Source organism: Bison bison, unplaced genomic scaffold (assembly GCF_000754665.1).
Source record: "Bison bison bison isolate TAMUID 2011002044 unplaced genomic scaffold, Bison_UMD1.0 scf7180017864256, whole genome shotgun sequence".
Classification (NCBI taxonomy): Eukaryota; Metazoa; Chordata; class Mammalia; order Artiodactyla; family Bovidae; genus Bison; species Bison bison.
Genome location: NW_011494828.1, coordinates 1,033,112 through 1,045,445, shown reverse-complemented (window position 1 = coordinate 1,045,445; position 12,334 = coordinate 1,033,112). Strand labels below are relative to the sequence as shown.

Below are 12,334 nucleotides of genomic sequence, written 5' to 3'. Positions count from 1 at the left end.
CAGACTGTACAGAAGAATTTAAGTTAGACTATAAGGCTGAGAGAGTGCCTCAGCTTGACCTGAAAGGACTGCTGAAGATTACTTGGCATATATTTCTTATACTTTAACAACTAATCTGATGACTTTTGAACTGTTTTCAGTAAGAACTGTTCAGCTTGAGTTCTTCCAAGTGCCCAGGCACTCACCTCATATAAAGTACAGTACTCATAGGTTTTAAAACCTTTGAGGTTCCTCATTAACCCTTTCCTTCCCAGTTCCTCCCCAGCAAAGAACAAGCTTCTCTAAGGTGGCTCAGAATGGCAAGGGTCTGGGTGGTAGCTGATGACTCTCCCTGGGTCTTCTAGGTTACCTGTTCTAGAAAACTCAACTTCTTCAGGCGACACTTCCCACCCTCACCATATGGTATCTGTGGTGCCCAGCCGTTACCCTCGCTGGTTCACGCTTGGACACTTGGAATCACAGCAGTGTGAACTGGCCTCCACCATGCTGACTGCTGCCAAAGGTGAGCATAGATAGATGTAAGGTTCCAGCACTCCAGTATGCCTGCCTGGTCATGACCTACCTAAGGCTTAGCCTGAGTCTCCTGAAGAAGAGAAGCTATTTGACTTCCCTTAAGCACCTAGAGTGGCAGGGATCCTCACTTTGATTACTGCCTATTACAATAAACACCTGAGTCCAAGTCAGAGTTTTGCCATAGTCACTAATTGTAGGACTCAGAGAACAGAGAACAGATCATCTTTAAGGTAACTTCTAAATCTAACCTTCCATATGATAAAGTCACTTTATATTTCTAAGCCTCTGGTTTAAAAATCTATAAAATGGGGATCATTGTCAATGACCTGTCAGCTTCCCAGGACCACTGGAAGATCCAGTGAAGTGATGGAGCTCCAAATCTCAGATATGAGAGTTTATGATTTTTCTAGGGCCCCTGGTCAAAAAATAAGACAGTCCAGAGTGATTCAGGTTTTTAAGCTCACATCCTCCATGTTAGCTATGTAGATCTCATCACAAAGAGAAGTGAGAATAAGCCCCAGATAAGTTATAATAAAGTACTAGCTGCCATGGACTGTGAGTATTTTTCCGATACCAGGAAATTACATGGGTTTTTTAAAGCACTTTTTTAAATTTAAAATAACTTTATGTTGTGTCTTCCTATAGTAAAAAGAATATATGCTCATTGTAGAAAAGGTAAAAGATACAGATAAATAAATATAAAAATGATTTTTAAAAAAGTAAAAAAATTGAACAAATATGATCAAGCAGTTTACAGAAAAGAAGGTACAAATGACTTTTAAACAATTAAAAATGCCTGGCCTCACTTGAGAAATACAAATTAAAATTACTCTGAGATAACATTTTTCATAAATCTTATTGGAAAAAATAATAAATTTGACAATAGACATCCATATGGGAAGTGGGGGTGGCAGTGGCATGTCATGGAGTGTCAGATTCCAAGCAGGATAAGGATGACACAGATCCAAGATGCTTACTGAAACTCAAGCATAAGAAATATGAAGAAAATTATACCAAGGCACATCATAATCAAATTGCTTAAAACCAGTGATTAAAGAGAAAAATCTTACTTAAAAGCAACTGCAGGGAAAAAAATACACACTATATACTAAGGATAAACGATAAGTATGAGAGTAGGTTTCTCATTAGAAGGTGTATAAGCCAGAAGACAGTGGAGAAAAATCTTTAAATTACTCTTAAAAAAAAAAAAAAATTTGACCTAGAATTCTATACCAGTGAAAATATCTTTCCAAAAAAAAGGTAAAAGGAATTTCCTGGCAGTCCAGTGGTTAGGACTCCACACTTCCACTGCAGGTAGCATGGGTTCAATACCTGGTTGAAGAACTAAGATCCCACATGCCATGTGGCATGGCTGATAAAGTAAAATGATGTTTAAAAAAAGCTGCGATAGGCTGAGGAGAGAAGTGGGAGGAGGGTTGAGGATGGGGGACACATGTGCACCCATGGCTGATTCATGTCAATGTAGGGCAAAAAAACACTACGATATTGTAAAGTAATTAGCCTCCAATTAAAATAAATAAATAAATTTTTTTAAAAAGCTGAAATAAAAATCTTTTCCAGACAACCACAGTTGAATTAGAAATCAATAATAAAAACCCACTAAAGTTTTAGAAATTAAACGGTACACTTCCATGTAACTCACTGAACAAAGGGAGAAAAACACAAAAATATTAATAGAAAATATTTTAAACTGAATGAAAAAGTATAACATTTAAAATTTTGTGGATTAGAGCTAAAGCTTTACTTAGAAGGAAATTTTTATCACTTAATACCTATGTGTGAAAAGAAGAAAGGTTTCAAATTGACGATCCCAGATTCTAACATAAGAACCCAGAGAAGAAGAGCAAATGAAATCTAAAATAAGTAAAAGAAAGAAAACAATACAGATCAGAGCAGAAATCAAATAAAATATAGAAAAACAAAATCAATGAAACAAAAAGCTGTTTCTTTGAAAAGATATATAAAATTGAAATCCTTTTCCAGATTGATCAAGAAAAAAGAATACAAAGTAGCAATTTTAAGAATGGGAAAAGTGACATCACAACAAATTCTAAAGACAACTTTATGCTAATAAATTCAACAATATAAGTGAAATAGACTGATTCCTTGATGGATGTAAACTACCAAAGCTGACTCAAGAATAAATAAGAATTAGGTAGGCATATACCCAAAAGAATTGAAAACATGGACTTAAACAGATATTTGTATACCAATATTAATAGTGGCATTATGCACAATTGCCAAAAGTTGTAAATAACTCAAGTATCTGTCAGCAGATGAATGGATAAACAAACTGTAGTATATACATACAATGGAATATTATTTAGCCATAAAAAGGAATGAAATTCTAATACATGCTACAACATGGATGAGCCTTGAAAACATTAAGTGAAATAAACCAGACACAAAAAGACAAAACATTGCATGATTCCACTTATATGAGGTACCTAGAATAGCCACAGTGAAAAAAATAGCAGTAGATACTAAGATAATGGTTGAACATTTGATGAGGAACAGGATATTTACAGTCAGTCCCCTAAATATGAACATGTTCCATTCCAAGAACACATTCATAAGTCGAATTTGTTCATAAGTCCAATAAAGTTAGCCTAGGTACCCAACTAACACAACTAGTTATATAGTACTGTACTGTAATAGAGTTATACTTTTCATACAATAATACCTAAGAAAACAAAAAATAAAACATTTTTAATCTTACAGTACAGTACCTTAAAAAGCACAGTAATACATACAGTTCAGCAGCTGGCATACAGGGGCTGGCATCAAGTGAACCAGCAAGAAGAGTACTAACTGGAGGTAGGAGAGGAGATAGGAAATGGTAGAGCTGAAGAATGATCAGCAATAGGAGACAGAGGACAAGCAGAAATTTCACTCATACCTGTTTATGGAATGCACATTCATATCTTTGAAAGTTCAAACTTGAAGGTTCGTGTGGGGGGGACTTACTGTACATAGTACTGTACTATGGACTTACTGTACATAGTATCTCTCTACAAAGTATTACTATTTATCAGTCATAAAAGGAAGAAGTATAATTACCATAGAGTAGGTAAACCTGGCAGATATCATTTTAATAATGTGGCCACAATATCACATCATAAATTTATAGAGCTAGCATGTAGACTAGAGGAAAAACTCATAGAGCAGAAAGTAGAATAGAGAGGGTAGGGAGAGGAGAAGTTACTACTATATAATGAGTATAGAATTTCAGATGATGAAAGTTCTGAAACTGGATAGTGGTGATGTTTGCACAACAATATGAATGTATTTAATGTCACTGAATTGTACCCTTAAATGCTCAAAATGGTAAATTTATGTATATTTTACCACAGTAAAAATAAAAGAATAAATAGAAATGAAGTTCAGAGAAATTGAATTAGTAGTTAAACATCTTTCCACAAAGAAACTCCAGGGCTAAATGGCTTCACTGGTAAATTCTACCAAACATTTAAGGAAAACATAACAATTCTATATAAACTCTTGCAGAAAATTGAAGAGGAGGAAATACTGCCCAACTCAGTCTGTGAAATCATCATTATCCAGATACCGAAACCAGGCTATTTTGCCGAAAGCTTTAGCTTTGTTTCAGGTTCAAAGAATTCATTAACAAAAGAAACCCCTTGTTACACACAAATAATTTCAGTATTTAACAGAGGATTACTTAATTTCAATATACAATCATTAACAGAAAAGAGAAGTAGAAACAATAGAGAAGAGTAACACCACATACATCACCAAATTGGGCTGACCAAAATCCAAACCTGAACAGCATGCTGGGTAGTCCCAAGTAAAGGCAGTCTGGAGTCCCAGTTGGGAAAAGGTCCCAGGCAGTGTGTCCCCTCCACAGGTGAGACTTCAAATTGCAGTTTGGGGGGTTCCTACTTATAATCACAGGCTGCAAACTGATATTATCAGTTTGTGTGCAAAAAATGCAACTCTGGTTTTACTTTACACTTTTTACAATGCTGTTGTTTTATCTTGTGAGTCTTAGGATTTGGGCTTCCCTGGTGGCTCAAACAATAAATCATCTGCCTGTAATGCAGGAGACCCAGGTTTGATCCCTGGGTTGGGAAATCCCTTGGGGAAGGAAATGGCAGCCCGCGCCAGTATTCTTTCCTGAAGAATTCCATGGACAGAAACCTGGCAAGCTAGATTCCATGGAGTCCCAAAGAGCCGGACATGACTAAGTGACTAACACTTTCACTTTTACTTGGGCACAGCTGGCCAGACTTCCAGGCTCTCAAGAATTTCAGGACCCCAATGCCTTTCTTATCTAAAGTGCTGCCTGACTTGCTGTGCTTGCAGGCAGGCACAGAATCTGGGCAGTGTCCAGATTGGTCAGAAGAAAGGTCAGGGGCCTGCTCTGGTGCTTCTGAAGCCTGATAAAGACTTCCTCTGTTTTAATTTCCCTAACTCAGACAAAAACTATAAAAAAGAAAACTCAGGGAATTCCCTGGCAGTCCAGTGGTTAGGACGTTGTGCTTCCACTGCAGGGGATATAGGTTCAATCCCTGGTCGGGTAACTAAGATCCCACATGCCACACCGCACAGCCAAAAACAAAAACTCAGAATAAAACTGTCATGAGCACATAGGTGCAAAAACTCTTATTAAAAATTGTAAGAGATTGAATCCAAATAATATATTTTTAAAATGATAATACATTTTAATAAGTAGGGTTTACCTCCAAGAATGCAAAGTTGGTTTAAAACATTCAAAAATCAATCACTGTATTTCACCATACTAATAGAGTAAAAAAGAATACCCAAATGATCATCTCAGTAATATAGAAAAAGCACCTAATAAAATCCAACATTTATTACTACTAAAAACATTAAAATTCTCAACAAACTAGGAATAGAAGGGAACTTTCCCACATGATAAAGGGCATCTCTCTTACAACTGCCTTTATACTTAATGGTAAAAGAGTGAATGTTTTCTTCCTGACATCAAGAACAAGGCAGGGACTTTCCTGGTTATACAGTGCTTAAGTCTCTGAGCTTCCACTGCAAAAGGTTCAATCCCTGGTTGGGGAACTAAGATCCCACATGCCACCTGGTGGGGCAAAAAAAATTAAAAGTTAAAATTTTTTTAAAAATAAAAGAACAAGGCAAAGCTGTTTACTTTTACCTCTTCTGTTTCAGTATCAAACTGTTGATTTTAGCCAGTACAATAAGACACTTAACAGCACTCAGATTAACGATACTCAGATTAGAAAGGAAGAAGCAAAACTCTGATGACTTGATTGTCTATGTAGAAAATCTTATAGAACCTACAAAAAACTTTGAGAACTAATAATAAGTTTAACAATGTTTCAGGATATAAGATTAATATACAAAAATCAATAGTATTTCAATAAAGCAGCAATGAACAGTCAGAAGTTGAAAAATTTTAAGTTATCATTATAATAACATCTTGAAGTTCAAAAGGGAGGGGATATATGTATACCTATCGCTGACTCATGTTGATGTTTGGCAGAAACCAACAAAATTCTGTAAAGCAATTATCCTTCAATTAAAAAATAAATAAATTTTTAAAAATTAAAAAATAAAACAAGAGAAAGGCTAAAATTTTAAAAACAATTGTAATAAGACTGGCAAGGATGTAGAGCAACTGAAGCTCTCATACATTGCAGGTTGGAACATAAGTTAAACCACTTTGGTAAACCATTTGTCAGTTTCTTAGAAAGTTAAATAGACACCTGCACACATGATCCTGCCATTCCACTCATAGGTATTAACCAAAGGAAATGAAAGCATATATCCATACAAAGAATTCAACATGAGTGTCATAACAGCTTTATTTTTTAACCCCAACCTGGAAATGATCCATATATCCATGAGTAGATTGAATGGATAAAAACTGAAACAACCATACAGTGGAATACTACTCAGTAATGAAAAGGAACAAACTACTGATACATACTACACCATGGAAGAATCAAAATAATTACACTAAGTGAAAGAAGCCAGACTAAAGGAAAAATGGTGCATACGTATTATTCTATTTAAATAAAATTCTAGCAGTGCCACACCATGGTGACAGAAAAATCAGCAGTTTTCTGGAAGTGGGGTCTGGTATAGGCTAGGATGGAAGGGAAGAAAGGATTAGCAAGGGTCACAAGGAAACTTTGGGGGCAATAGATATATCATGAGTAATGGGTTAAGTCAAAATCATGTATTACTTAATAGGAGGCAATAAGAATTCAGTATCACTTCTCTTGGTGCTGCTACTGCTGCTAAGTCGCTTTAGTCGTGTCCGACTCTGTGCAACCCCGTAGACGGCAGCCCACCAGGCTCCCCGTCCCTGGGATTCTCCAGGCAAGAACACTGGAGTGGGTTGCCATTTCCTTCTCCAATGCATGAGAGTGAAAAGTGAAAGTGAAGTCACTCAGTCATGTCCGACTCTTAGCGACCTCATGGACTGCAGCCTACCAGCCTCCTTCATCCATGGGATTTTCCAGGCAGGAGTACTGGAGTGGGGTGCCATTGCCTTCTCACTTCTCTTACATTACACCAAAAATGCAAACCTGCATCTAATCATGAGGAAACATCAGTCATATCCAAACTGAAGGTCATTCTGTAAGATAACTAATCTGCAAAAATGTCAAGGCCATGAGTGTCAAGGGAAGACTCAGGAATTTTTCCAAATTGTCAAAGGCTGAAGAGACATGACAAATGTAACACATGATCTTGTATAAAATCTTTACACATGTTTATACAAGATCACGTGTTGCATTTAGTTTGTCATATCTTCTTAGGTGGTAAAATATCAATATAAATTTCCTGATCTTGATGGTTCTGTTGCAGGTAAGTAGAAGAGTGTCCTTGTTTGCCAGGAATAGACTGCAGAGCTCAGGAATGAGTTCAGGGTATCAAATCAGTTACTTTCAAGTGGTTTGGGGTGAGGACATGGAGAAAAGATGATGCTTGAAGTACTATTGAAACTTCTCTTTGAGTTTGAAATTATTTCAAAATAAAAGGAAAAATTTTGATAAAACATTGTGTTTGCAAAGGTGTAGAGTGGGAGTGTAGATTGGTAATCCTTTGCGTAGGGCAATTTGGCCCTACATGTCTATCAAATGTCTATCATAATTACAATGTATTTATGCTTTGACCCAGCTGTTTCACTTCAGAGATTTTATTTTACAAATATATTTGTGAAATGATGTTTGTACAAAGTTATTCACTACAACCTTATTTGCGATTGCAAAATATTTGAAACATTTTAAATAGCCATCAATAGAAGACTGATTAAATATATTACTTTAGCACCAAATCTCATATGGAATTCCAAAATCTGAAAAGCTTTGAAAATCCATTCTTTTTTCTAAGTTGAAAGCAAAACCTGGCCTCAGCTGACAAGAGGCGTTAGTTGTTTCTCAACATTCTTACCAGTCACAGACATCTCTGCTATTCACAAATAAAATGTTTGCTTTTTTTTTTAAGATGGTTGTTATTTTGTCAGTTTGAGTTTAATTATTCTGTAAAAATGTCCAGAAAATTGAAGATACTCCTGTGGATAAAAATCAGTAGAAAAGGAACCATGTGACATCAATAGCACAGAAAATAGAGTTAGTGCAAAATTTGATCAGGTGTTTCTATAAGACATCTTCAGTTCAGTTTCAGTTCAGTCGCTCAGTTGTGTCCGACTCTTTGCGACCCCATGAATCGCAGCATGCCAGGCCTCCCTGTCCATCACAAACACCCAGAGTTCACTCAGACTCACGTCCGTTGAGTCAGTGATGCCATCCAGCCATCTCATCCTCTGTCGTCCCCTTCTCCTCCTGCCCCCCAATCCCTCCCAGCATCAGAGTCTTTTCCAATGAGTCAACTCTTCACGTGAGGTGGCCAAAGTACTGGAGTTTCAGCTTTAGCATCAGTCCTTCCAAAGAAATCCCAGGGCTGATCTCCTTCAGAATGGACTGGTTGGTTCTCCTTGCAGTCCAAGGGACTCTCAAGAGTCTTCTCCAACACCACAGTTCAAAAGCATCAATTCTTCGGTGCTCAGCCTTCTTCACAGTCCAACTCTCACATCCATACATGACCACAGGAAAAACCATAGCCTTGACTAGACGGACCTTTGTTGGCAAAGTAATGTCTCTGTTTTTGAATATGCTATCTAGGTTGGTCATAACTTTCCTTCCAAGGAGTAAGCGTCTTTTAATGTCATGGCTGCAGTCACCATCTGCAGTGATTTTGGAGCCTAAAAATATAAAGTCTGACACTGTTTCCACTGTTTCCCCATCTATTTCCCATGAAGTGATGGGACCGGATGCCATGATCTTTGTTTTCTGAATGTTGAGCTTTAAGCCAACTTTTTCACTCTCCTCTTTCACTTTCATCAAGAGGCTTTTTAGTTCCTCTTCACTTTCTGCCATAAGGGTGGTGTCATCTGCATATCTGAGGTTATTGCTATTTCTCCTGGCAGTCTTGATTCCAGCTTGTGCTTCTTCCAGTTGAAAGAGCAAAGTGTGGGAATTAACACCACATATGACTTGAACTGGGCTTCCTGGGTGGCTCAGTGGTAAAAAAAAAAAAAAAATTCCACTTGCCAATGCAAGAGATGCAGTCAATCCCTAGGTTGGGAAGATCCCCTGAAGAAGGAAATGGCAACCCACTCTAGTATTCTTGCCTGGGAAATCCCATGGACAGAGGAGCCTGGTGGGCTACAGTCCATGGGGTCACAAAAAATCGGACACAACTGAGCTCAGTACAGCAGCAGCATGACTTGAAGTAATAGAAAGACAAAGTGTTAAAGTTTTACAGGGACAATGATCAGAACTAAAGAAGAACAGAAAATTTTCTGAGGACAAAAAATGAAGATATTGACATTACCATGATTGAAAGGATTCAACAATGAAACAGTATGAATATGCCACTGATTGGTTTGTTGTTCATGAAACAAGCTAGATTATTCCATGAAGGACTGAAGCTTTACGGTAAGTTTAGGATATCAGAAGATTGGCTGCAGAAATTTCAGAAGCATTGCAGTATAAAATATCTGTACAACTATGATGAAAAAACTTATTTTCATGAAGTTGATGAAAATTATATTGACAATTTGTTATGGTAATTTTTAATGAAAACCTTAGTCTTGAACAAGTATACACTGCTGATGAAATAGCTCTGTTCTGTTTTCTTAAATTAACAGTGATTGATGAGCAAAGAAGAGATTTTAAGGACTCTAAACACAGGGTGAAAGTTCTGGGATGTGCCAGATAAAGCTAGAAAAAGTCAACGTCCATAGTGTTTCAAAAGTTATTCAGAGAATTCCCTAGCAGTCCAGTGGTTAGGACTCTGCTTTCACTACCATGGACCTAGGTTCGATCTCTGGTCAGGGAACTAGTATCCTGCAAGCTGTGCAGTAAAACAAAAAAAAAAAAGAGTTGTTCACAATTTATTTGTTAGTATGTAAACAAAAAAACATGAGTAATCAAAGAGATCATTTCTATCAGGCTTAATAATCTGTACCAATGACATGAACTCATTGTACTGGAAGCTGGAATGGAAGAAAACTGTATACTCGTTCCTAGACCACTATTTCACACACACACCTCATGAACTTCTTATAACCAAGAAATTTTACTCCCAATGAAGAACAAATATAAATATTTATTTATTTTCATACTATATACTTGAAACAGGTAACTCCCAAGTCTTCCTAAAGGAGTTATTATACAAACTTGATCAAGTACACCTTAATTATGCTATTTACACAGTTGCTGATACTTGGAACAATTGATAAATATTTTGCAGAGACTCTCACTTTGAAAGTGCACTTGTATATAAAGATAGTGAAGGGTTTTGTGTCACTAATGTAGTCTCCTTACTTACATTAAAAGTTAATAGGCTAAAAGTCTAAGTAAGTCAGAACCTTGCTACTCAATGTATGATCCGTGGATAAGCAGCATCAGCATGACCTGGAAACTTGTTAGAAATGCAAATTCTGAATCTGAATCTGAATCTCTATGAATATAGCCCAAGAATCTTATCCTTTAACAAATTCTTCACATGATTTTTAACCTACTAAGACTGTAGAAGTGTTGAGTTAGAACAAGCTGACATCAAAAAATAGACTATTTTAAGTTATATACCTATTGTACATTCCTTGCAATGTAGAAGAATTGTTAAAATAGTGTTATCCCAAGTAAGCATGAGGCTAGGAATAATGACAATTATGAAATGTAACAGATGAAAAAAAATGTCCATAGACAGTATGGGGGAAATGTATGAGCAGTTAATTGGCCTTGAATAACATGCATTTATCAGTGAAAAAGGATTATAGCTGCTTACTTAATTGAAAAAGACTGCTTATGTAGAAATCTGTATTAATCAGACACATTATCCTAGAAGTACTCCTTTTTTAAGGTCATCTATTGTAGTTGTTTCATCATTAAAGAATCTCTTTTCAGGCCCATCATTAAATTCCCAACTCTGATCTTTGGTGACAGTAATAGCAATGCAGATGAAGCCTTTTGTCCAAAAGCCTCAAGAAACCAGATAGAAGAAGTATTTACTTATGCATATGTTTAGAAGCATAGCTTGGTTTGAGGTTTTACTGAGTATTTTCCTTAGAAGTAAAGAGTCCCAAGTATTTAGTCTATATCACACTATTTCATCCATCAGTTTATTACTGTATCAAAAAAATACAATACTAACTTTGCTATTTATCCTACCTAGCATGAATATTCATACTTTTACTGAACAAATAATAATGTGTTTAATTATAGATTGCTGCCCCAGACCCATTGTGAGTATTATATATAACTTTTGTACAAACTATCTTTATATAATAAGCTCCAAATGCATTCATAACCTAAGAGTTTTAAAGAAGCAGTTATGGACCTGTACATCCATAAATGGGATATTATGCAGTCATGTAAAAGAACAAACATTTCTTTATGTACTGATGTAGAATAATTTCCAAGATACACTAATATGTGAGGGGGAAATGACATGCAAATTTGTATATACTATGCTAAAGGATGGTGTGATCACTGACCTAGAGCCAGACATCCTGAAATGTGAAGTCAAGTGGGCCTTAGAAAGCATCACTACGAACAAAGCTAGTGGAGGTGATGGAATTCCAGTTGAGCTATTTCAAATCCTGAAAGATGATGCTGTGAAAGTGCTGCACTCAATATGCCAGCACATTTGGAAAACTCAGCAGTGGCCACAGGACTGGAAAAGGTCAGTTTTCATTCCAATCCCAAAGAAAGGCAATGCCAAAGAATGCTCAAACTACCGCAAAATTGCACTCATCTCACACGCTGGTAAATGCTCAAAATTCTGAAAGCCAGGCTTCAGCAATATGTGAACCATGAACTTCCAGATGTTCAAGCTGGTTTTAGAAAAGGCAGAGGAACCAGAGATCAAATTGCCAACATCCGCTGGATCATGGGAAAAGCAAGAGAGTTCCAGAAAAACATCTATTTCTGCTTTATTGACTATGCCAAAGCCTTTGACTTTGTGGATCACAATAAACCGTGGAAAATTCTTCAAGAGATGGGAATACCAGACCACCTGACCTGCCTCTTGAGAAATTTGTATGCAGGTCAGGAACAGAGTTAGAACTGGACATGGAACAACAGACTGGTTCCAAGTAGGAAAAGGAGTACATCAAGGCTGTATATTGTCACCCTGCTTATTTAACTTCTATGCAGAGTACATCATGAGAAACGCTGGACTGGAAGAAACACAAGCTGGAATCAAGATTGCCAGGAGAAATATCAATAACCTCAGATATGCAGATGACACCACCCTTATGGCAGAAAGTGAA

At 36.7% G+C, this 12,334-nt stretch overlaps 1 protein-coding gene across 1 annotated transcript in view; it reads left to right on the top strand.

Moving 5' to 3' along the window:
• The window catches only part of ZSWIM5 (zinc finger, SWIM-type containing 5), a gene marked incomplete at its 5' end in the record, with an annotated part of 158,640 nt that overhangs the window by 134,017 nt on the left and 12,289 nt on the right, over positions 1-12,334 (top strand). The window contains one exon of the mRNA XM_010847827.1: positions 345-502. Within this exon, the coding sequence (XP_010846129.1) occupies positions 345-502 (158 nt within the window). The remainder of the gene's footprint in view (positions 1-344; positions 503-12,334) is intronic.